This window comes from Petromyzon marinus (genome assembly GCF_048934315.1).
Source record: "Petromyzon marinus isolate PM22_M1 ecotype Great Lakes invasive population chromosome 84 unlocalized genomic scaffold, UKy_Petmar_22M1.pri1.0 chr84_unloc.3, whole genome shotgun sequence".
Taxonomy (NCBI): domain Eukaryota; kingdom Metazoa; phylum Chordata; class Hyperoartia; order Petromyzontiformes; family Petromyzontidae; genus Petromyzon; species Petromyzon marinus.
This window is the reverse complement of record NW_027422640.1, coordinates 873,771-900,637: the sequence shown is the minus strand read 5'-3', so window position 1 is coordinate 900,637 and position 26,867 is coordinate 873,771. Positions and strand designations below refer to the sequence as shown.

General features: G+C 45.6%; 1 protein-coding gene across 6 annotated transcripts in view; it reads right to left on the bottom strand.

The window, feature by feature from the left end:
• LOC116937958 (NACHT, LRR and PYD domains-containing protein 3-like) overlaps window positions 1-24,660 on the bottom strand; it is a 30,962-nt gene extending 6,302 nt beyond the window's left edge. The window contains exons 1-6 of one of the 6 annotated variants that reach the window (XM_032945123.2): window positions 24,553-24,660; window positions 22,583-22,707; window positions 21,232-21,337; window positions 10,459-10,521; window positions 8,563-10,243; window positions 1,372-1,458 (exon numbers count right to left, since the gene is read on the bottom strand). In XM_032945123.2, the coding sequence (XP_032801014.2) occupies window positions 1,372-1,458; window positions 8,563-10,243; window positions 10,459-10,521; window positions 21,232-21,337; window positions 22,583-22,612 (1,967 nt within the window). In that variant the 5' untranslated portion in view covers window positions 22,613-22,707; window positions 24,553-24,660. The other 5 variants (XM_076059136.1, XM_032945121.2, XR_004402095.2 and 2 more) reach the window with 5 other exon arrangements.
• Window positions 24,661-26,867: the final 2,207 nt, after the last annotated feature.

Genomic DNA, 26,867 nt, shown 5'->3' with positions numbered 1-26,867 from the left:
TGGATGACACTTTGGTTGTCTGGCCACATGGTAAAGATACACTTAATGATTTTCTAAATCATCTCAATGCACAAAACCCGGCCATCCAGTTCACCATGGAAATGGAGGTGAATAACACACTCCCATTCCTAGATATTTTGCTTGGACATGGCCTAAACGGTAAAATAACACAGCGTTTACAGAAAGCAAACGCACACTGGTGCCTATCTGAATGCAGAATCACATCATCATCCAGCTCAGAAATCCTCTCTTATCAAGACGCTCATACATCGGGCTAAACAGTGTCAGATGGTGAGAGTCTAGTGAGAGAGATTAAACACGTTAAAGACGCACTACGACAGAATGGCTACAATAATGCTCAAATTAACAGAACACTGAATGCCAAATCACGATCACAAAGCAATACTGCTGAAAGCGACCAGATTGTTAAAACAATAAAAAGTCCATATATCTCAGGAGTAACTGACAAATTAGCTCGTGTTTTGCAAAAGCAAAACATTACAGTAAGATTTGGTACAGTACACAAAATTCAAAAATTAGTATCTTGCACTAAAGACGCATTACCTAAACTATCAACAGAAGGTGTATATCGGATTAATTGTTCATGTGGCAGCTACTACATTGGGCAGACGGGACGTAACATCAGCGTAAGACTAAAAGAACATCAGAGAAATATTAAATTATCTCAAACACAACTGTCGGCAGTGACAGAACATGCTTGTCAACAAGGACACGCAATTGATTTTGACAATGTTGCAGTGGTGTGTAGAACTAATTATTACTGGCAAAGACTAATTAGAGAATCCATTGAAATTGAGAGGAACAAGAATAACTTTAATCGCTCTGACAGCTACCGGCTTAGTGCAGCCTGGAAGCGTATTATTAAATAATACACATTACATTTTGATTTAAAGAATTACTAATCTACAACTCATTACTAATCATAACCAATGACTGATTACTAATCGATTATATAATTACAATACCCCCCCCCCCTCTGCCTCTAATCACTGCACCTGATATGAGTTAAGTGATGACGTCACCCTGCTGCTCTATATAAAACCGGGAGCAAGCGAGGGCTTTACCATTCTGGCGAATTGCCCGATGATGCTGGATGTATTTACCAGCGAAACGTCGTACTCAAACTGTAAATGTGGATTCACTCTTCAACACACCGGTGGGCTAAATTAGTGAATTATTTGTCTTTTGTTAACGTGACACTTTTTTTGCTGATTGGCCGTGTCGGGTGGTGGAGGGTTACGACACATTTATAAATAAACGCGATCTAACCCAAAAACCTTTATTATGAATATGTGTGTGTATATTTGTTTAGGTGTGCTTATATGTGTGTGTGTGCATCAGGACACTCACGCTAACGTCTCCAAACTCCCTTCTCTTCCCAACATCCCGTCCGCTAAAAGTCGGAGGCCGCTGTCTCTGATCTCGTTGAGACTCAACCTAAACCCGGGTGGACGGGAGAAGGGACAGCGCTGACTCACTGAGCCCACGGGAACCGCGGAGTCAAACACGCGGTGAGTGAGGGACACTCACAATGGCGGTGCACGTGACCACAGCACACACGTTCATGAGCAAAGCTGCTCATTGTTTCATGTATAACACAGAAGCATATGATATTTGTGGCATTCACAAATATTTACTCACAATCATCTATTCATTTATACTGCACTGTACCTTTATAATCTGAAACGTGTTTGTGTTTACAAGGGTCTTGTTTTGCAAGACCTCCTCTACAAAAAAAACAAAGATCCCCCGTGTAGCCTTAACAGACTGTAGGGGCAAGTGCTGTTAGCGAGCACCTACTGTATGAAGGCCAGAACGGCACACGAGGGGGTGGGTGGCCAGCACCACGCCCGACCGCCTTTGTCTCCCCAGTGATGTTTACACACCGCACCAGGTACTCATTTGAGGCCGAGTCGATCTAGAGGGAGGCCCAGGTCCGGTTCAGATAATTGGCACCGGTGTTGGCCGTGAGCGGGAATCGAACCCAGGTCGCCGGGTTCATAGCGCAGCGTCGCGCTAATCACGACACTACCACTCCTCGTCTACAAACCTACACACACACAGGAACTAAAGTAAATAACTCATGAAATAAACTTAAAATTCAAACCAGCAATATAAACATGGGGATGTATAGTTCTAAGCATAGACAACAAGCAATTACGTAATGCTACCTAAGGAAAATAATTACGTAATGATATAAAAAAATACCTTAATCCTGTGAAGCTCGGGCTCGGTGAAGGCGGCGTTTTGGTTGAGGCGGGGCTTAAGCCTCGCTCCGCAGGAGACGACCGCAACCTCAACGTGCTGTACTAGTTGTACTTATGTAACTACCGCTAACATTTCCACACGTTGAGTTTTATTACACGATTCATGGGAGCATTTCTGTAAATTCGGATTTCCGTAAACCTGGGACTCCCTGCACATGCGTATATTAACTAATTTGTCCATGGTGCACTCAGATCACTGGCCGAATTGCGCTTCATGAATGTGAATCCTTATTATATGACGATTGCTTGCATTCATTTTAATGTAAAAAAATACTGTCACATTAAAACTGCAGACTCAAACAGGGGTGTGTATAAGTGTGTGTGAGTGTGTAGTAATGTGCAAGTATTCGTGTATATGGATATTAGTGTATATGTACATGTGCAAGTCACTTTAAGATGTTTTCTTGTTCATGTTTTTGTTTTTTGTTTCGTTGCGGTTGCACCCGATTTAAGAGCCAAACGGCTCACAGGGCTATACCAAATAAATTAAACTGAAAAATGAAACTGAAACTAAGTGTGTGTATATTAATATTTGAGAGTGTACATGTAGGATCTAAAAAAAAAATCTGAAAATCTAAATAGGCTCGAGCCTGGATGGTGCTTCTACCCAAGACTAACATGCATAAGAACAGGTGTTGTAGCCTGCAGAGGTGCGTTATGGCAATGGAACAACATTCATCTCTATGCTCTACCCCAACCCACACTGACAAGAGTGGTGATGTCTGGTCAAATAACCCCCAAGACCTGCATGGTGTGGAAGTGCTTTATCCAGCAGTGGAGTGACCAAAGGCTGTACTTGTACATGTGTAGGAGTACGTGAGTTTATATGTACATTGTGTACGTTTGTGTGTGTACATGTCTGTGTGTGTATATGAGTGTCTTTCATCGCATATTTTTATGCCTTTATGGGAATGGTGGGAAAGTCGTTGGCACATTCCACTACGAACGAAGTGATCTGGGTTCAATATCTGGTAACATAATCAGTGGTGAGTGATAAAAATCTGCTCCTGGAACTCCCCTAGGGTGACTCAGCCTTAAATGAGTACCTGGTATGGTGTGTAAACATCAGCAATGGGGAGAGAAAGACAGCCAAGGACGGTGCTAGTCAGGGAATTGCGATCAGCACTTGCCTCAAAAGTGTATGCAGGTTCCACGGGGAGATTGTTTTTGTGTTCTAAAGTGCAGTGTAGTTGTGTGTGTTTGTTCTCTGTCACTGGCTTCCTTTTCCCCAACAGTTTGTATGGGCCACTTGAGGGATCTTTGTCTCTTTTATGCTTTACAACTAAGATTAACACCCATTACCTATCACCTGTCTCTGTAGCTGCTGTGGTGGGTGGCGCCGATGATGGCAGCCTCGGCCGGTTGGTGCGCCCTGTTTTGTCCAGTTTTGTCTTGTTTTGCTTGATCACCTGTGCTGGTGAGAGGGGCCTGCTGTTCATCACACCCGTGCTGGTGAGAGGGGCCTGTTGTTCAGCACACCTGTGCTGGTGAGAGGGGCCTGTTGTTCATCACACCCGTGCTGGTGAGAGGGGCCTGCTGTTCAGCACACCCGTGCTGGTGAGAGAGGCCTGCTGTTCAACACACCCGTGCTGGTGAGAGAGGCCTGCTGTTCATCACACCCGTGCTGGTGAGAGGGGCCTGCTGCTCAACACACCCGTGCTGGTGAGAGGGGCCTGCTGTTCAGCACACCCGTGCTGGTGAGAGAGGCCTGCTGTTCAACACACCCGTGCTGGTGAGAGAGGCCTGCTGTTCATCACATCCGTGCTGGTGAGAGGGGCCTGCTGTTCAACACACCCGTGCTGGTGAGAGAGGCCTGCTGTTCATCACACCCGTGCTGGTGAGAGGGGCCTGCTGTTCAACACACCCGTGCTGGTGAGAGGGGCCTGCTGTTCAGCACACCCGTGCTGGTGAGAGAGGCCTGCTGTTCATCACACCTGTGCTGGTGAGAGAGGCCTGCTGTTCAGCACACCAGTGCTGGTGAGAGGGGCCTGCTGTTCAGCACACCCGTGCTGGTGAGAGGGGCCTGCTGTTCATCACACCCGTGCTGGTGAGAATATGGCGCCGATGATGGTAGCCTCAGCCGGTCGGCGCGCCCTGTTTTGTCTTGTTTTGTCTGTCAATTCAGTGTTTTGCCAAGATTTTCTGAGTTCTCTAACAAGAGACGAACTTTTAAATATCAGGGAAACAACTCCTGTGGATTTAATTCCTACGTTTCTGCTTCCAGCGGCAGAATTAGTAGGCATTCTAGTCAATGCCGCGCTAGGCTTTGCTCAAGCAGCGAAACGCCGCCCAAGGGGTAAACGGTCGGGGGCTCTTGTACGGCTACGCAGATGCGGGATCCGAACAGTGCTTCCGAGCTTTTTCCTCTCCAACGTGTGTTCACTGTACAACAAAATGGATGAACTTCAGCTACTGATGGTAAAAAACAAAGACTTTCTTTCATCTTCTGTTTAGTGCTTCACGGAGACATGGCTGTGTGATTTGATTCCGGACACTTCGCTACAACTAGCAGGATTCCATCTTGTAAGATCGGATCGTGACATAGCACTCTCCGGCAAGACGAAAGGCGGTGGTATTTGTTTTTACATTAACAGTGGCTGGTGTGTAGATGTCACAGTGATTCTGCAACATTGTTCTTCACTCCTTGAATCCATTTTTATAACCTGTAAACCGTTTTACTCGCCTCGCGAGTTCGCGTCGCTCATTTTAGTCGGAGTTTATTTGCCGCCGTGTCCTCAGGTTAAAGAGGCCCAACGCATGCTCGCCGATCAGATTCTGAGTGTGGAGCGAGCAAATCCAGATTAGTTGGTTATCGTACTTGGCGACTTTAACAAAGGTCATCTCAGCCACGAACTCCCCAAATACATACAATTCATTAAATGCCTAACCAGAGAAGGGAACACTCTGGATCACTGCTACACTACAGTCAGTAGAGCCTACCACGCCATCCCCCGAGCAGCACTAGGACACTCTGACCATGCCATGGTCCACCTGATTCCTGCATACAGGTAGAAACTAAAACTCTGTAAACCTGTTGTGAGGACATCTAAACAGTGGACCAGTGAGGCTGTGGAAGATTTGCGGGCGTGCTTAGACTGTACTGACTGGGATATGTTCACGACTGCTACCAATAGTCTGGATGAACTCACAGAGGCTGTGACGTCCTTCATCAGCTTCTGTGAGGACTGCTGTATCCCAACACGTACCAGGGTGAACTTTAACAACAACAAGCCCTGGTTCTCAGCAAAGCTCAGACGCTTGAGGTTGGAGAAGGAGGAAGCGTTTAGGAGTGGGGATAGAGACAGATTCAAGGAGTCGAAGAACAGGTTTAGCAAAGTGATGAGAGAGGCTAAACGACTGTACTCAGAGAGACTAAAACACCAGTTCTCTACTAACGACTCTGCTTCTGTCTGGAGAGGGCTCAGGCAGATCATAAACTACAAACCCAGAGCCCCCCACACCACTAACGACTCCGGCCTAGCCAACGACTTGAACGAGTTCTACTGCAGATTTGAAAGACAATTGGACTGTCCTGAACCACCCCTTCCCACCCAAGAGGCCCCATCCCCCACCCATACTACAGAGACGACTCTCTCCTTTCAGGAGGGAGAAGTTAATAGACTTTTCAAGAGGCAGAATCCACGCAAAGCAGCCGGGCCAGACTCTGTCTCTCCAGCCACCCTCAGGCACTGCGCTGACCAGCTGTCTCCGGTGTTCACCAACATCTTTAACACCTCCCTGGAGACATGCCATGTACCAGCATGTCTCAAGTCCTCCACCATCATCCCTGTGCCCAAAAAGCTAAGGCCAACAGGACTAAATGATTACAGACCGGTCGCCCTTACATCTGTGGTAATGAAGTATTTTGAGCGCCTGGTCCTGGCACACCTCAAAGCCATCACAGACTCTCTCCTGGACCCCCTTCAGTTTGCCTACAGAGCCAACAGGTCTGTGGACGACGCAGTTAACATGGCCCTCCACTTCACCCTACAGCATCTTGACGCCCCAGCATCCTACGCTAGGATCCTGTTTGTGGACTTCAGCTCTGCCTTTAACACCATCATCCCTGCCCTGCTTCAGGACAAGCTCTTCCAGATGAACGTGCCCTACTCTACCTGCAGGTGGTTCACAGACTTCCTGTCTGACAGGAAGCAGTGCGTTAAGCTGGGAACACAAGTCTCTGACTTCAGGTCCTTCAGCACCGGAACTCCTCAGGGCTGCGTCCTTTCCCCACTGCTCTTCTCCCTGTATACCAACACCTGCACCTCCAATCATCTGTCCGTCAAACTCTTGAAATTGGCGGACGACACCACCCTCATTGGGCTGATCTCTGGTGGGGATGAGTCTGACTATAGGTGGGAAGCTGACAACCTGGTGACCTGGTGTAGCCAGAACAACTTAGAGCTAAATGCTCTAAAGACAGTTGAGATGGTTGTGGACTTCAGGAAGAATACAGTCCCACTCACCCCCATCATCCTGTTAGACTCCCCAGTCAAAATTGTAGAGTCCTTCTGCTTCCTGGGCACTATTCTCTCCCGGGACCTCAAGTGGGAACTGAACATCAGCTCCCTCACCAAGAGAGCTCAACAGAGGATGTACTTTCAATGGCAGCTGAAGAAATTCAACCTGCCAAAAACAATGATGGTGCAATTCTATACAGCAATCATTGAATCCATCCTCACCTCCTCCATAACCGTCTGGTACGCTGCTGCCACTGCCAAGGACAAGAGCAGACTGCAGCGTATCATCCACACTGCTGAGAAGGTAATTGCCTGCAATCTACCAACCCTCGAGGACCTGCACACGACAAGGACCATGAGGCGAGCGAGGAAGATTGTGGCCGATTCCTCCCACCCTGGACACTCTCTGTTTTAGCGACTCCCTACTGGCAGAAGGCTTCGGTCCATCAGGACCAAAACCTCACGCCATAAAAACAGTTTCTTCCCATCTGCTGCTGGCCTGTTAAACAAGGCCAAGGGCTTACACTGATGTTAACATTTTATCAACATAATGACACCTTGCCGATATTAACTATGTTAACCTATTTGTATTTTTTCTTTTTATATTATATCTTAAAGCTATTTTATATTAGATATTTATTCAATTTTATATACTTCAGCCCCTTGGTGTTAGTTAGACGTTTAACCCTTATTATAGTAAGATTTTAGATTCCTATATGTTGAATGTATGCACCATCCTGCCAAAGTAAATTCCATGTCGGTGTGAACTTTCATGGCGAATAAAACCCTTTCTGATTCTGATTCTGTAGTGGGGGGCACCATCACTTGCCATGATCCACTGTGAACCAGGGGCTTGAATTGGCCACGTGGATCAAAACGGTACCCTCACTCTCCATTGCAGAGTCGTTATCAAGGCTCCATTTTCTCAGTGTGGCCTACGGTCACCTCACTTTCTGCACCTAGTGTGAGGTCTATCATTATCGATAATTAAATGTTGCTGAAGATGATGGAAAGCTTAAAAGCAACCATGCATATGCATACCTTTTCTTCCTTTAATACTTTAATGTACAGCGACTGCAGCATTCACTGTGGAACCACCTACTCACTACACATTTACTCAACCACTCGCACTATTTCACTCATTCACCAACGCACTCACACACTACTGACCCACCAACTCACTCACATCCTTACGTAACTCAACATACCCACTCATCGATCCACCCACCAACTCAAGTAGGCATGCACTCACTCACCAAACATTACCCCCCCTCAGTGGATGAGTGGGCATGGGTATGGGGGGAGAAGAGTTAAGGGATGAGCAAGGGTGGGGGAGGGATTATGGGAAAAGTGAAGGCAGGAGCAGATCGGGGGGTTAATGGGAGGCATAAGGGGAGGGGTGAGCGTGGTGTGCGGGGAGAGGAGTGAGGAGAATGATGGCAGTGGCAAGGGGAAGACTTTTGTCAAAAGTTGTATTCATGCGTGGGCTATGCAAGACCGAGTGTTACGTGAATATGAGGTTACATTCTACTCTTTGTGTGCACCGTTACTAAGTGAGGATTCTTAGAGACAAAGATCTGCCGTATAGCCTTAACAGACTCCTGGGGAAAGTGCTGTTAGGGAGCACCTATGAAGGCGGGCATGGCATATGATGGGGTGGGTGGCCAGCATCACGCCCGGCCGCCGTTATCTCCCGAGTAGCGATGTTTTACACGCTGCACCTGGTACTCATTTGAAGATGAGTTGATATCACACAAACACATATATGTACGCACAATTTGTGAAGGAGTGAATGCGAGGTGTGCAAGTCTTACAGTAGCCTTTTACATCTGTCCAGTTCAGGCTGAAGCCTCTTCATTTCCTCGGTGCCGATGCCGCAGCCCGACAGGTTGAGTGTCTTCACAGGTTCTTCTCGTTGCAGCAGGATCCAGGAGATGGCAGCGCAGTCTGGCAGGGACAGCCTTGTCCTTGACAGGTCTATCTCAGTCATGGACCGAGTGGCATCACTCAGGGACTTGCGGTCATGCAGCTCGTGCACGCAGTGCAGGAGACTGATGAACCTGTGTTTGTCAACCTTCTGAGTCTTCATGCTGCGATTGAGCCACTCGATTATTTCCTTTTGATAATCTGCAGATGGAGGATCCAAGATACCCTCAAAGACCTTCCATGGAGTGCTTGATGCTAGTCCACAAAAAAACCTCTGAAACACATCAAACCTCCCATCTTTGCTGTCCTCAATAGCTTTGATGATGTCACTCACTGGCCGTGTTGAATGTGACAGATGCACAGCTATAGCTGCAAAGAATTCCTGCATTGTCAAGTGTGAAAATGAATAGCAACTCCCTTGTTTAATGCCCTCACATGTGAACACTTTGTTGATGAATGTACTTCCAAGTTCATAAGAACTAACAACACACTCTTCTAGATCTTTTTGGCTGAATATCTGGATATTTTGCTGAACCCCCTTCAGAGCAATATTGGCAAGAGACGATACAATTTCCTTGGCTCCGCGGCTGCCACGTCCATGGTGTTCTATGAGCCCAAACACGTATTGTGTGAAGAGGTCGGTCATTGATTTGAGGATAATCTCAGAATGATCCGACTTTTGTAAATGTTCCTTCAGTGTAATGGCTGCTATATGGCAGAATGAAGGGTTCTGGCACAATGTATTCACTGTTTCATTTTCCTGCAGGAGCTTGAGTGCCCTTTCTGCTAGACTCCTATCTTGGTCAAATTTGTTAAAGAATGCTATTTTATCTTCGTTGGAAAACCCAGTGATTTCAACAGCTCGATCAACATTCACTTCCCTCAGCTGCTGCATGGCAATGGGTCTGGTCGTTATCAAGACCGAGGCCTTGGGCAAGAGATTTCCATTCACTAGGGCAGCAATGATGGCTTCTACTGTTGCCGTCTTACGTGGATCAGTGCAAGCATTGGCATAGTGAAGGGACTTTCCAAACTCGTCCAACCCATCCATAACAAAAAGGGTTCTCTTTTGGTTTGTGAAAACCTCATCTGCTTTCTTTCCCAAACATGAGTGCATCACAGAAAACAGCTCTGCGAGTGACACCTCTCCAACATCCTTTATCTCCCTGAACGTTATGAGCACAATGTGCTTAAAGCGGCGTGCAAACACTTTCTCACCTGACAGCAAGCTGTGCACAATGAATTTGCTCAACATGGTTTTACCGCTGCCTGGAATCCCCACTACAATAACCAGTCTGGGGTGTTTTTTTTCTCCAATGTAACCAATGGGATCAAATAGATTATTGCAAGTCATCCCTTCTCTCTGTGCTCTCTTCATCAGCTCCTCGTGTTTCTTGCCTCTCGCTAGTAACTCGTGCTCCTTGGTTTCTTGCTGGTGGTAGTAGGGAATCAGAATTGGCGTCACCATCCTCTCCAGCAAAAACACTGCAGGTTCTCCAGGTCGTGCGTTGTAGTCTTGTGTTAATGATGTCAGCTTCAGCAAAAATTCTCTGTATACACCAGAGTTATCTAAATAAAACAGAAATAATTTAACAAATTAGTTTCATATACACAAAAAACATTCCTATAGCAGACAAATATGTTTAAAAGGAACTACATCATTAAAAAAGCGTAGCGAATTCGTTCACCTTCGATAATTCAGCAGCATCATGTATATCACGAATTATTGTATGGAAGTTTTCCAGATATGTATGCGAGACATGCAATTTTTGGAAATACTGTACCTTTGTAAAATATATTTTTTATCTTGATAAAAATATCCTCACCACCTGTCTTGTATGTTTTGCCTGTGAAAAAGATAGTACCACCACATTTATCATTACGGTGTACATCATCATTATCAAAAATTAATTCCATCAATTTGGGTGTAAATTTCAATCCTGCCTTGTCCTACAATTATTTATTTTTGTTGTTTAGGATGTTGAATTTAACTTTTTATATTTCACTGGTATTGGGGCTGTGTTTCCTCTCCCATGTCAAGCTGGCCTACATCACATAGCAATGGGACTACACTGGTGGAGTGCAGTACACAAGGCACGGTCCCCTCTGCAGGCAGAGAATATGCAGTGCTTGCACCGCCACAACAACAGCCACATGAATCACAGAACTCGTAGCATCCCACGTGATGCATCGCAGGTTCACTTGAACTTCAACTAATCTGGCTACTGCATCATCAGCAACCACTGTGGCATCCACTACTTTGGGGAGAGTGGCGATTTCCTATGACAAATTTGCTCAACAACTTCCATCAGCTTTCCAAGGAAACATTGAACCCAGTGGATCACCACTTGGGCAATGTTAAATACCGTGATCCCTCTGTATCTGATGTTATTTAAACTCTCAGGAATCAAATGCTCGGGGTCATTAATTCACGTGGACTTTTTTTCAAAATGACGAGGGCTACAAATTTTACATTTAATCTGCAGGAAATTATAACCAATCCGAGTCAGGGTGTGGAGGAGAGAGTAGGTTCAGTTTTATGATTCAATACCAATAAAAGGCTGGGTGTCATTTGAAATAGCAGTGATAGTCGATAATAAAAATTAGGATAATTTTTCTACAGGGAGGAGACATTGTGCCAAGAGCAGATAGCCACGGATGGAGTCATGTGGAACACCATAGAATTGGGGCTTCTGAATGGAAGGCAGTCCTTAATTGGAAAAATAGTGAAGCAGAAGCAATAGGGATGTGTGTGAGAGATGCCTGCGTAGCCATGCCGATTCAAGAGGATGGAGTGGTGTGTGGTATCCAAAGCAGCCGAAAGATCAATAACTAGAAGCAGCTTCCATAGTTTAAGAGAGGTGGTCATTCACCCTGCATAGGGGAACAGTTTCAATGATATGGCCTTGGTGGAATACAAATTGTACCAAGTCATGGAGACCATGGCAGCAGATGGGTTTGCTGCCATGGCCAACTATCTTGGGCTTGGCACTTGAAAGAGAGCTTCACAGCTCATTACATTCTTCCAACTCAAACACGATGTGTCTGTGTCTGAAGAGGTGGGAGAAAGTCACCATGTTCAAGTCTTTTACTAGGAAATGGAGCTGTGGGTTATGGCGAATTAATTAATGTTGGGGTCCAATGTGGATGTAAGGTTTTGATATTTTCACACATTTTCATTATCCATCCATCCATCCTATCCTCCCGATTGCTGATCAATTGTACTTTTCCTGCTATGGAATGGAATATAAATGTCTTCCTTCTGAGAGGAATGTTGTCATGCAAGGGTGGTGCAGTTTGCTAAATTTAAATAATAATTCATCTCAGATCAAAGGAATTTCTTCACCTAAACTTGCCCAAGACATGCGAATGGCTATGTGAAGTTTAGCATCACTCACGAAAAGCTGCTCCAGGGATGGCTTTACCCACAGTTCTGCTCAGATCGACACCCATCACGTTGAGCTGCTGCTCATGCTGTGATATCCACTGATCCAAGAGAGGGATCTCGGATCTCAGCGGCACCAGCACGGCTTCAATGAATCTCATGCACACTTCTTCTCCCTTGTCGAGCACCAGGTCAACCAGGTGCCGTGTTCGTGCAATGGGGTTATTCTCGCTTCTGAGGGACGCGTATTCACTGCGCAGGACTATCCCTGTTTGACAGGAATGGTCAAGCACTTCTGAAGACTTCGCCTGGAGGTATTCCTGCAGTTTCACTTTGTTGGTTCTAATAATCTCATATGCAGGATCATTTGATGCCATCACGACAAATGCATCGAGTCACCTGAAGAAAATGAAAACAAACCACGTGTAACCTGTAATCATAGTCGTGTAATTTTAGCCATGTACGGGAAATAAGAATAATTATTAAAATAAAATGCTGCTACTAAAATCGGAAAGGTCTTGGTTAGGTAAAATTGTGACTTTAGGTATTTGATTGTGAATACATTGAGTTATGTAAATTGTAATGTAAGCTTAAAATTGTTATTTTAATATATGTAAATATATGAAATAGCATCGAAACACCTTAGGCATCTCAAAACACTCTTCAGTGCAAGCATATGAACATTTATATGAACACAACACTACGACAAAAAAAGTAAAATGTAAACCTAATTCAGAACACCACACAGGTTTAGCAGATTAAGCAGCTGCGTGACACCACGTGCTCACTGCCTCGACCACCGTGATGCCACGCAGACGGCGAATTGCGCTATAATGTGCAATGATCGGGATAGCGTCACCTCTCGTTGAGTGACGATTAGGATGGAGGTGGAACGGCAGAGGGTTGGAGCCAGGTTTGATCTTGGGTGGTCTGAGGTTGTCTATCCGTGGTATGACGTCACATACGCTTCACGGAAATTAGTGAACATGATCTTTGTAGAGGTAGTGTGTTTTTGTTTGGAACCCAAAACTTAAAGTACACACATAAGGCAGCGTCAATGTTACTGTGATGTTCATTATGTTAAATTAATCACTTATCCAGGACAGCAGTGGTCCAGGTGTCTGTGCAGCCTCCTTCCTATGCCTTTGAATCTCCACCTACACTCTCTTAGGAGTCCTTAAAAATGGGCGGCACGTTACATCATCATCATCAGCCATTGTCACTACCGCTGGATTAATGCCTCCCGATATGTTTTACGTTAGAAATTAATGAAAAAAATCCTTAATTTAACATTTAAAATTAGTAGAAATAATAATGAAGCCTCTCCATAACAGAATTTTGTCAGTGAGTATGCACCACATGCATTTACAAAAGCATGCAGAGCATGAGACTATAACGAGTTTTGTACATCATGTTCGCAAACCCAAGTGACCCATTCTTTATTTGAGATATTTATACATACAGTGAGGGAAAAAAGTATTTGATCCCCTGCTGATTTTGTACGTTTGCCCACTGACAAAGAAATGATCAGTCTATAATTTTAATGGTAGGTTTATTTGAACAGTGAGAGACAGAATAACAACAACAAAATCCAGAAAAACACATGTCAAAAATGTTATAAATTGATTTGCATTTTAATGAGGGAAATAAGTATTTGGCCCCCTCTCAATCAGAAAGATTTCTGGCTCCCAGGTGTCTTTTATACAGGTAATGAGCTGAGATTGGGAGCACACTCTTAAAGGGAGTGCTCCTAATCTCAGCTTGTTACCTGTATAAAAGACACCTGTCCACAGAAGTAATCAATCAATCACATTCCAAACTCTCCACCATGGCTAAGACGAAAGAGCTCTCCAAGGATGTCAGGGACAAGATTGTAGACCTACACAAGGCTGGAATGTGTTACAAGACCATTGCCAAGCAGCTTGGTGAGGTGACAACAGTTGGTGCGATTATTCGCAAATGGAAGAAACACAAAAGAACTGTCATTCTCCCTCGGCCTGGGGTTCCATGCAAGATCTCACCTCGTGGAGTTGCAATGATCATGAGAACGGTGAGGAATCAGCCCAGAACTACACGGGAGGATCTTGTCAATGATCTCAAGGCAGCTGGGACCATAGTCACCAAAGAAAACAATTGGTAACACACTACGCCGTGAAGGACTGAAATCCTGCAGCGCCCGCAAGATCCCCCTGCTCAAGAAAGCACATATACATGCCCGTCTGAAGTTTGCCAATGAACATCTGAATGATTCAGAGGACAACTGGGTGAAAGTGTTGTGGGTCAGATGAGACCAAAATGGAGCTCTTTGGCATCAACTCAACTCGCCGTGTTTGAAGGAGGAGGAGGAATGCTGCCTATGACCCCAAGAACACCATCCCCACCGTCAAACATGGAGGTGGAAACATTATGCTTTAGGGGATTTTTTCTGCTAAGGGGACAGGACAACTTCACCGCATCAAAGGGACGATGGACGGGGCCATGTACCATCAAATCTTGGGTGAGAACCTCCTTCACTTAGCCAGGGCATTGAAAATGGGTCGTGGATGGGTATTCGAGCATGACAATGACCCAAAACACACGGCCAAGGCAACAAAGGAGTGGCTTAAGAAGAAGCACATTAAGGTCCTGGAGTGGCCTAGCCAGTCTCCATACCTTAATCCCATAGAACATCTGTGGAGGGAGCTGAAGGTTCGAGTTGCCAAACGTCAGCCTTGAAACCTTAATGACTTGGAGAAGATCTGCAAAGAGGAGTGGGACAAAATCTCTCCTGAGATGTGTGCAAACCTGGTGGCCAACTACAAGAAACGTCTGACCTCTGTGATTGCCAACAGGGGTTTTGCCACCAAGTACTAAGTCATGTTTTGCAGAGGGGTCAAATACATAATTCCCTCATTAAAATGCAAATAAATTTATACCATTTTTGACATGCGGTTTTCTGGATTTTTTTGTTGTTACTCTGTCTCTCACTGTTCAAATAAACCTACCATTAAAATTATAGACTGATCATTTCTTTGTCAGTGGGCAAACGTACAAAATCAGCAGGGGATCAAATACTTTTTTCCCTCACTGTATAACTGTGTATTGAGCTGTGTGTATTGCACTACTGCAAACAAAATATCTATACTGTACATATACAGGCCAGTCTGACTTAACCAACGTTCTTTCTACGAGAATGTGCTATAACAAACAATATTAATTTTAACCCATTTTTTGCAAAATTAGAAATTGTTCAAGTAACGAGACAAATTGTGTTCTTTGGCAGCAGGAAAAACACAGTGGCCTGCAGTTTTCATCGCGCGCTTTCAGATGCGCTTTTTCTGCCATCTGATATTCTCTTCTTTCTGATATTAGGAAGCCACTGGGGTGATGCACTTGATTGAAAACTCATCTCTTTAGAACTGCATTTGCATTTAGTTTGTTGTCCTTCCTCCTGACATACAATAACGTGTTGTACGTATGATTGCTGAGCAGTAAAATAGTACGAGGAGATACTGTAATGGGGGGGTGAGTGCGTGGGCTCAGTCGCTTTTTCTCCCATACAGCACACATCTCCACAAATTTTATTTAAAAATTGACACCTGGCAAATGGACATGCATTGATATTCACGCCCAAGGTGCAACAACTCCATTGGTTTCACTCTCATGCAGCTCCACGCTACACACAGCAGACGCACGCTCCCTACAGAGGATCAACGGCAATGCGTCTTCTACGCCTACAGCACGAGCTCCAACACAAACATCCCTGTTATTGAGCCCCTTTGAAGGCCGGCATGGCAAAGAGGGGTAGAAATGGCCAGGATCATACCTGGCCACGTTTGTCTCATAGGTTCTGCTGATTACTTATTGAACCAGGCACTTATTTAATGCAGACTCAACCTAGAGGACCCAAAACCAGTGTAGATATCATGTGCTATTGATAGCTGTGGCCGAGTTTGTTGTGCAGCATGGCTCGCCACAAACACACACATAGGCTATGTACACAAAGATACACATACAAACGAGAAAAATCTCCCATATAGTTTTTGACAGATATTTGAGATTAGTTCTGCTAATGAGCACCTAAGAAGGCTGATACGGCACATGAATGGGTGTATATATACACAATAACAGCCATACCTCACTAAAAATTGTGATGTCAACAAAGTGCTTGTGCCAGGCTAAGTGCACATTGAGGTCATGTGGACTGTCGAAGGCTCATGGGCAGGAAGTTACAGGATAGATAAAGGTGCCATGGGTTGAGTGACAGGGATGACTGGCAGATCTACCACCTGTGCTCCCTACTGTTCCAACTTGCTGAATTTTACTCGTCCAGCACTGTACTCGCCCTCCGTTATTGCTGGAGGAGGACATCCTTCACAAAACTCCTCCAGAGGCTGATCTTCACACCACTGGTACGAGCTGTCGGCAAGTCCAATCAGCTCCACATCCTTCTGTTACACAACAGTCAAACTCTTCTCTATCGCGTTTTGCCCCTTATATCTGCCCAAACAGAAGCTGCTTGGGTACGCAGTGACTGAGAAATTGGGCTACATGCCCCAGCCAATGCTGCCTCACCTGCCTTAGAAGCTCACTGATGGGAATTTGTCCAGATCTTTCAAGGATCTAAACTGCTCACACAATCCAGTTTGTAAGACCCACGCTGGATCGTAGACACTTGAATATGCAAAACCAGTGTAGATGTTCTTTTAAAAGGGATATTTTTTTTATTAAATACAGAGAAGGGAGGGGATATCTGGCTGAGAAGACCCAGAGCTTTACATGGAGCGACAGGCAATGCAACTTTCACAGCGTGTTACGCGCTGATTTGGAGCATGACCTCTGCTGCCAAACTGGAGCTGGTCATAAGCACCCTTTCCAGGTATGGACAAAATTCCCACTCTGTCCTAAACTGCCCCACCACTCATGGAGAGTGGAGGGAGGGTAAAATACGATGACATAGAATACCCAGGTTGGTGCTTTGTTTTTTGTAGGGATGATCGTAAACCCCATCTCTTAGTAGTATTCTCTAAGTTCAACAAAAGATCATCCAGCTCATTTTGGATTTCATTTTGATGGTGGGAATGGTGGTAATGTGGAGGTGGGCAGTGGTGACGCATTCTCCTGACGAATGAGGAATCGACAGATTGGGACCAGTTTCAAGATTATGCAAACAACGCCACTAAGACCTGCCCAAAAACCCGTTGCAATATTCGGAAACAATTGATTAGTGATGAAACGTAGTGCTGAAATTGAAAAAAAAATGTGTAAAGCTGCTACAAGGGCCCATAGAAAACTACAAGGGCCTAAGAAGGAAATGCAAAACTCAAACGGTCAAATCAACTTCGCAAAGTTCAGTCAGCTCAGGGGTGCCTACTTCAATGTTTCCTGCGCAATTACAGATGCTGGTCAGCAGTTGAAGGCAGACCATATTATTCGAGAAATAATGACTCGCAATTGCAGAATTTATCTCCATTAAAACCCACTTAAGAGCTCATGCAAGCCACAGATTTAGTCATGTTAAACTTGCCATTTTAGATATACTTCATATAGAAGAGCCATAATATTAATTACAGTAAATGTAACTTCCATAGCCCTGTGTAAACATGAATAAGGATTTTTATTTTTCAGAATAGTTACTTGTTAGACATTAGCATGAGTGGTGACTATATATATATGATAAGTATTATACTTGGGATGATATTGGTTATAATTCTAAATCACATTTACAAACACACACATTGAAATGTAACACGACATTTAGAATTATTCATTGTGGTTATAATTTTGATGACATTTATTATACTGTTGATGGTTGTGTTCAGGGACGGAGCCAGGATTTCAGGCCGGGGTGACATTCAACAAATTTTAATTTCAAGAATGATTAGAGATTCAGGCTGTTGAACTAGACGCCACTGGTTGGCGACACACTCTGACAATGCAGTTGCACGCAGTCCGCCAGACCGAGTGTCGTAGAATGTCACCCCTATTACCCCCCCCTGGCTTTGCCCCTGGTTGTGGTTGTCATTTTCCAAAGACATGCTGCATAGCAATGAACTAATTCCCAAAACAACAATAAGAATAAAGTATTTTCGAATGCACTACTGCAGGCAGTCCTCCCCATGCCGTGGCAGTCGTAGAGGTTATTAGACCATAATTCTCCAGTTGTCTGTATTTCACCAGCAAACATTCGCCCCGAGCAAGTCTTTATGTGCAGAAAGGGGCATGACTGAAATTTCCTGCTGATCTGCTGAGCAGTCAAATAGTATAAGGTGAGACTATAATGGGAGGAAGCAGGTGGGGGCGTAGGCTCAGTCGCGTGTTACCTCAAACAGCACACGTCTCTCCAAGAATTATGAAAAAAATTACACCTGGCAAATGGACATCCATTGATGTTTACGCCCAAGGTGAAACAACTCTGTTGACATCTCGCTCGGAATGTGACTCATCCAGCCTTGTCACATACAGGCAGTAGAAAGATCAGCGAGGAAAATAATACAATCGAGAGTGCATTTACAGAGCATCTCAAATATATCTGCATCTCAAAATTCAGTGCACAACAATCAGACAAGCATCATGGGGAACAAGGAGGCGTGTATAGACTGCATACATTCATACAGAGAGAACAGACAGTGATGGACACAGGAGAAGTGGGTGGATAGTGAGAGACAGGCTCAGAATTGTGCCAGAAGGGGGGAATAAGTGCCCTGCTAATGAGTCAAGTTTGACTAAGAACTCCCTTCGTTGCTGGGCAGACAGGACGGAGGGGAGTAGACAGCGATGAGAGGGGCGATAGAGGAGAAAGCAAGGCTAAAGGAGTGGAGTGACTTGTTTTTTTATATTCATCAGGTAAAGTCGACTGAGCTATTTCAGCTCTTTTTCAGAAGCTACTTGGCAACAAATGATAGCTCAACAAAGTGGCTTAACATGTGGAAATGTATAGCAACTAAATAATCTAAATGCATAATTCTAAACGTGGAGGGAAAAACCGGAAGATCCAAATATACAACAGGCGTCAGGGTTGGGACCAAACCCACGACCTCATGCATACCAGGCTAGGGAGATAACATCTCGCCCCCATGGCGCCCCATGAGAGGGAGAGGCAGGCAGGGGTGAGTCCATGGAGGATCTTGAAGACGGCGAGGGCGATCGTGTATTTGATCACCAAGACCTCAGCTTTACCAATGAAAAAAAGAGGTGAGACGGAATAAATTGAGTACTGTGCTATGAATGACAAGGCTCACGGTTACATGGTACCCTTGATAAATATCCAATTTTTACTGTCATTTAAACATGTACAGCGAGGTAGGTTTCATTCCCTTATATCTCATTGTGAACTCGGGCTTCTATGTGATGATGAGTCCCATAGGCAACACCATGGGGTGAAGGGGACAGTGGGGGATATTGCTTTCTCACTTGACTGACTGGGCACGAGTAATTGACCTCAGCCCTGATTGACAATATCTATGAACAGGGAAGTATGAGCCAATCGAATCAACAACAAAAACCGTGACTTTAAAGTTGACACTTTTCCTGTTAAATTACAATTGACCGTACATTACAGTGATGCAAAGGGCAGTAAAGTAAACAAGGCCACTAGGCACTGTACCAGTAAACCGCATCAGATTAACCTCGCAAGACAACCAACAACTCCAACCAACACACCTAGTGCAGAGATACATGGATAAAAGCAGTGAATGCACCAGAATCAAGTAGAAAACATCTCGCCAAGTTGTAAATGCAACACAGAGACAACTAAAGAAAAAGAATAAAATCCACAACCAGACCTGGATATAATAATAAAGCCCTGCTGGATAACGGGCACCCTAAGCGTTGTCAGTCGTGTGGTATCTTGCTTTGCTTTACTTCACCACGCTGGCGAGTGCAAGTTGGTGAAGCGAGGAGGGCAGGACTGATTCATACGTCACTTGCCTCTGATTTTAGTCCAAGGGTTCGTAGTGCAGTGCACCAAGCACTGGGCAACTGTTCCACCCCAGATGCCCTGGGCATCCTTGCGCATGAGACTTTCAATCTCAATAGAATTTGCAGATTAAATATTTTATAGAATGAAATAAAAATGTGCAATCAAGGATAACAGAGAAATAGAAAACTGCCGTGACATGGTCGATTAAAATGATGAATCACGACTGAAGATACAGGGTAAACACACCAAGGTGGTGCTCGATTCATCCACTCATCCTGACACATCAGCGCGATTACTTTCCAGCACGGGTCTCGTGACTCGCGAAGGGAATCACTGCGTCGGTGTTCGCTCGTGCAGCTCCACGCTACCCACAGCAGACGCGCGCTCCCCACAGAGGATCCATCGTCGCGCGTCTTCTATGCCTACAGCACAAGCTCCAACACAAACTTCCCCCATGTATACTCTTTGGTTTTATTCAGTAAAGTCACGTAGATAAAATAAAACAAAATAAAAGAAAATAATTAAATCACGACGTTTCGGAGGCAACACAAGCTTCCATCTTCAGGTGGAAAAGTCAACGCAGAATATCTGTGTTAGGAGCACAGTTCAGAGACAACCTTGGATTATATACAGGTTAAGGGAGGGGGAAGGAGTCAGTAAGGGGGCGTGGGTGGGCGGGATGGCTGGGCTAAGCAGCCTTTTGATAGAATGCTGCGAGTAACACCCGCCTTTGTCTCCCCAATGTGTGATATTTACACACCGCCCATGATACTCATTTTAGTTACACGCACACAGTGACACTTTGCTCGTGAGACACCGCACACAAACTCACACGTGCTACACTATCTTCCAGACACACAGAGAGATTCATGCACCAAAAATAAATCTGCCGTGTAGCCTACACAGGCAGTTTATAGTCTGGACCACACCGCACATCGCCCCCCATGCAACACAAACTCCCCACACTCACCCACGCTGTGAAGTGTCACACCACCCACCGTCCCCCATGCACTACAAACTCCCCACACCCACGCTGTGAAGTGTCACATCACCCACCGTCCCCCATGCACCACAAACTCCCCACACTCACCCACGATGTGAAGTGTCACACCACCCACCGTCCCCCATGCACCACAAACTCCCCACACCCACGCTGTGAAGTGTCACATCACCCACCGTCCCCCATGCACCACAAACTCCCCACACATACCCACGATGTGAAGTGTCACACCACCCACCATTCTCCACACACCACAAACTCCCCACACTCACCCACGCTGTGAAGTGTCGAGTCGCCCGCGTCTCTCGCCCCCTGACACGCGCAGACGCGGCCCCGCTCGCCGTGTCGCCTCCTCCGCCGCTCTCTCAGTCTCAGGCCCTGACGCAAGGAGTGGCATCAAGAAGTCTCTTCAAGTAGCAGCAGAAAGGAGAGGGGAGGAGTGAGTGGGGGAGATGGTAGGGGAGGGGTGGGGGGCGTGGGCTCAGTCACGAACTCTCTCATACAGCACACACATCTACAATATTTGAGAAAAAAATATTTAAAAATACTTTTTAAAAAAACACGCTTTAATGAAATGTACCCTACGAGTAATGGCAGAACTCCACGACTCCATGAAGTGGCCCCCCGAAGCTTGCCATAACGAAAGGGACCGTGGTGAGCGTGGACAATTAGACCCGTAAAAAAGATTGTTTAAAAATATATATTTTTAATTTGTAATGATAGAATATAGTATTGTCATCAGTATGACATACATATGCAGTCGATACGACATTGGGAAGACGGTTGAAATTGAGTTACAAGATTTTTTGAGGATACGACAACAGACGGAGTGAGTTAAATAAAAGCGTGTAAAATGTAAAAAAGAAAAATGTTTGGATTTTTTATTATAGAATATAGTATTGTCATCAGTATGACATAAGTATATCAAGTTTGCAGTCGATATCACATTGGGAAGTGGGTAAAAATTGAGTTACAAGATTTTTAGAGGATACGACAACAGACGGAGGAGTGAGTTAAATAAAAGCGTGTAATAATAATAATAAAAAAGACAACTGGTAAATGGACACCCCTTGTCACACTCAGGCAGTAGAGGGAGCAGGGTGGAAAATAATACAATCGAGTGTGCATTTACAGAGCATCTCGAATATATCTGCATCTCAAAATTCAGTGCACAATAATCAGACAAGCATGGGGAACAAGGAGGCGTGTATAGACTGCATACATTCATACAGAGAGAACAGACAGTGATGGGCACAGGAGAAGTGGCTTAATGCTGAGAGACAGGCTCAGAGAATTGTGCCAGAATGGGGGAATAAGTGCCCTGCTAATGAGTCAAGTTTGACTAAAAGCGATGAGACAAGCGATAGAGGAGAGCAAGCCTAAAGGAGAGGAGTTACTTGTTTTTTTTTATTTATCGGTAAAGCCCACTGAACTATTTCAGCTATTTTAAGCTACCTGGCAACAAATGATAGCTCAACGAAGTGGCTTAACATATGGAAATTTATAGCAACTAAATCTAAATGCATAATTCAAAATGTGGCGGGAAAAACGGAAGTTCCGAAGAAAAATCCCCATATACACCAGGCGTCAGGGTCGGGACCAAACCCACGACTTCATGCATACCAGGCTAGGGAGATAACATCTCGCCCCCATGGCGCCCCATGAGAGGGAGAGGCAGGCAGAGGCGAGTCCATGGAGGATCTTGAAGACGGCGGGGGCGATCGTGTATTTGATCACCAAGACCTCAGCTTTACCAAAGAACAAAACAGGCGAGACGGAATAAATTGAGTACTGTGCTATGAATGACAAGGCTCACAGTTACATGGTACCCTTGATAAAGATCCAATTTTTACTGTTATTTAAACATTTATAGTGATGTAGGTTTCACTCCATTTTATCTCATTGTGAACTCGGGCTTCTACGTGAGAATGAGTCCAATAGGCAACACTATGGGGTGAAGGGGACAGTGGGGGATATCGCTTTCTCACTTGACCTCAGCCCTGACTGACAATATCCGTGAACAGGGAGGTATGAGCCAATCGAATCAACAACAAAACCGTGACTTTAAAGTCGACACTTTTCCTGTTAAATTACAATTGACCGTACATTACAGTGATGCAAAGGGCAGTAAAGTAAACAAGGCCACTAGGCACTGTACCAGTAAACCGCATCAGATTAACCTCGCAAGACAACCAACAACTCCAACCAACACACCTAGTGCAGAGATACATGGATAAAAGCAGTGAATGCACCAGAATCAAGTAGAAAACATCTCGCCAAATTGTAAATGCAACACAGAGACAACTAAAGAAAAATAATAAAATCCACAACCAGTCCTGGATATAATAATAAAGTAAAGCCCTGCTGGATAATTGACATCCTAAGCGCTGTCGGTCGTGTGGTATCTTGCTTTGTTTACTTCACGCTGGCGGGTGCAGGTTGGTGAAGCGAGGGGGGCAGGACTGATTCATGTCACTCGCCTCTGATTTTAGTCCAAGGGTTCGTAGTGCAGTGCACCAAGCACTGGGCAACTGTTCCACCCCAGATGCCCTGGGCATCCTTGCGCATGAGACTTTCTATCTCAATAGAATTTGCAGGTGAAATATTTTATGGAATTAAATAAAAATGTGCAATTAAGGATAACAGAGAAATAGAAACCTACCATGACATGGTGGATTAAAATTATGAATCACGACTGAACATACAAGGTAAACACACCAAGGTGGTGCTCGATTCATCCACTCATCCTCACACTTCAGCGCGATTGCTTTCCAGCGCCTGTCTCGTGACTCGCTATGGAAATCGCTGCGTCGGTGTCCGCTCGTGCAGCTCCACGCGACCCACAGCAGACGCGCGCTCCCCACAGAGGATCCATGGTCACGCGTCTTCTACGCCTACAGCACGAGCTCCAACACAAACTTCCCCCATGGAGCTCCACAGACTGGTGTGGCAGTACTCTTATTGAGCCCCTATAAAGGCCGGAATGACACACAATGGGGTGGGTGTTCAGAACCACGTGGGACCGCCTTTGTCTCCCCAATGTGTGATATTTACACACCGCCCATGATACTCATTTTAGTTACACGCACACAGTGACACTTTGCTCGTGAGACACCGCACACAAACTCACACATGCTACACCATCTTCCAGACACAGAGAGATTAATGCACCGAAAATAAATCTAACGTGTAGCCTACACAGGCAGTTTATAGTCTGGACCACACCGCACATCGCTCCCCACGCACCACAAACTCCCCACACTCACCCACACTGTGAAGTGTCACACCACCCACCGTCCTCCACGCACCACAAACTCCCCACACTCACCAATGCTGTGAAGTGTCACACCACCCACCGTCCCCCACGCACCACAAACCCCCACACTCACCAACGCTGTGAAGTGTCACACCACCCATCATCCCCCACGCACCACAAACTCCCCACACTCACCCACGCTGTGAAGTGTCACACCACCCACCATCCTCCACGCACCACAAACTCCCCACACTCACTCACGCCGTGAAGCGTCACACCACCCACCGTCATCCACACACCACAAACTCCCCACACACCACAAACTCCCCACACCCACGATGTGAAGTGTCGAGTCAACCGCGTCTCTTGCTCCTGACACGCGCAGACGCGGCCCGGCTCCCTGTGTCGCCTCCCCCACCGCTCTCTCAGTCTCAGGCCCTGACGCAAGGAGTGGCATCAAGAAGTCTCTTCAAGTAGCAGCAGAAAGGAGAGGGGAGGAGTGAGTGGGGGAAGAGGTTAGGGGAGGGGTGATGGGCGTGGGCTCAGTCACGAGCTCTCTCATACAGCACACACATCTACAATATTTGAGAAAAAAATATATAAAAATATATATTTTTTAAACACGCTTTAATGAAATGTACCGTACGAGTAATGGCAGAACTCCACGACTCCAGGAAGTGGCCCCGAAGCTTGCCATAACGAAAGGGACCATGGTGATTTACAGCCAACGTGAGTTGAGCGTGGACAATTAGACCCGTAAAAAAGATTGTTTAAAAATATATATTTTAATGTTTTAATGATAGAATATAGTATTGTCATCAGTATGACATACATATACAGTCGATACGACATTGGGAAGACGGTTGAAATTGACTTACAAGATTTGAGGATATGACAACAGTGAGTTAAATAAAAGCGTGTAATAATAAAGACAACTGACAAATGGACACCCATTGATGTTTAAGCCCAAGGCACAATAACTCAATTTGCGTCAAGCTCGGAATGTGGCCCTACCAGCCTTGTCACACCCAGGCAGTGGAGGGAGCAGGGTGGAAAATAATACAATGGAGAGTGCATTTACAGAGCATCTCGAATATATCTGCATCTCAAAATTCAGTGCAAAACAATCAGACAAGCATCATGGGGAACAAGGAGGCGTGTATAGACTGCATACATTTAAACAGAGAGAACAGACAGTGATGGGCACAGAAGTGGCTGGATGCTGAGAGACAGGCTCAGAGAATTGTGCCAGAAGGGGGGGAATAAGTGCCCTGCTAATGAGTCAAGTTTGACTAAAAGCGATGAGGCAAGGGGTAGAGGAGAGCAAGGCTAAAGGAGCGGAGTGACTTGTTTTTTTATATATCGGTAAAGCCCACTGAGCTATTTCAGCTCTTGTTGAGAAGCTATCTGGCAACAAATGATAGAGGCAGGCAGGGGCGAGTGCATGGAGGATCAGCAGTGGTGGAAGGTTCGGGAAAGGGGGCGTGGCTAGAGCGGAGCAAGCCTCAGAGCAGGAGAAAAGGCCGGACCCCGAGTGGGTCCGGGCAGTGCTGCCAGCGAAGACAGAAGAACCAGTTGAAGACAGAAGACCAGCTAGCCAGGACCCTGGGACTCACCTGACCCACCGTCCTTGTCAGGGCCAGGACAGAGTAAGCCAGTGGTGCGATATTGGGAGCCTCGGAGCCCGACGTCCTTATCAGGGCCGGGTCTGTGTGGCCAGTGGTCGGGACCTGCGTCTTGGCTGGGCCAGGTCGAGCTAGCCTCCTCTAGACCCCGTGTAGCCAGAGGACCCCGTGACCCTAGCCCAGGAATAGGGCGAGATAGAGAGAGGGCATACCTCCCCAGGCAGCGGGTGAAGGGGCCGTTACCCCTTCGAGAAACATTGTACTGTTGTGTTAAGCCCTTGTAATAAATAAGCGTTGCCTCTACCCATCCGTCTACGACGTCTTACGTACCCACTACACTAATACCGTGGCATCTAGTGAGCGTTACTGCGAGAGCTTCTATTAGTGAGTCTCATGGAAATCTGTCCGGCAGGGGTTATGATTAACAACGTTAAAAGCATCACTCAGTGGTGTAAGTGCCCACTCGCTTCACTCATTTACACACACGCAAACATTCCCAAAAGATAAAGATAACCTGTATAGCTTGAACAGGATATTGGTGAAAGATTAGTTAGTATTTCTGTATATATGTTGAACTTCTTTTGCACTCTATGCATTCAATCGTGATAATCGGAAGTGTGGTGTAAGGAGAACAAACTAAACACAAAAAGCAGTTATAAAGAAATCAGAGTTCAATCTAAATTTAAAAGTGCAACGCTCCAAGTGGTTTCATAATATCGGACGGCTGCAGAAGCGCATCTAAAAGCGCGCGATGCAGTAAACTATCTTTGTTTGATGCCAAGTCAAAAACTGCTGCGATGATGACTGAGATTCGCGTGATAGTTTATGCTTTTGACGAGATCAGCAAGGTATTGTGGTTCATTTGTGGCAAGCACTTTGTGTGTAATGAGTGCGACCTTATCATCGATTCGTTCGGCAACAGGAAGCCAATGTGGCTTGGCGAGCACTGGACAGACATGGTCAGATCTTGCACTACCGGTCACGACACGTACCAAAGAGTTTTGTAAATGCTGCAGCTTCGTAATAT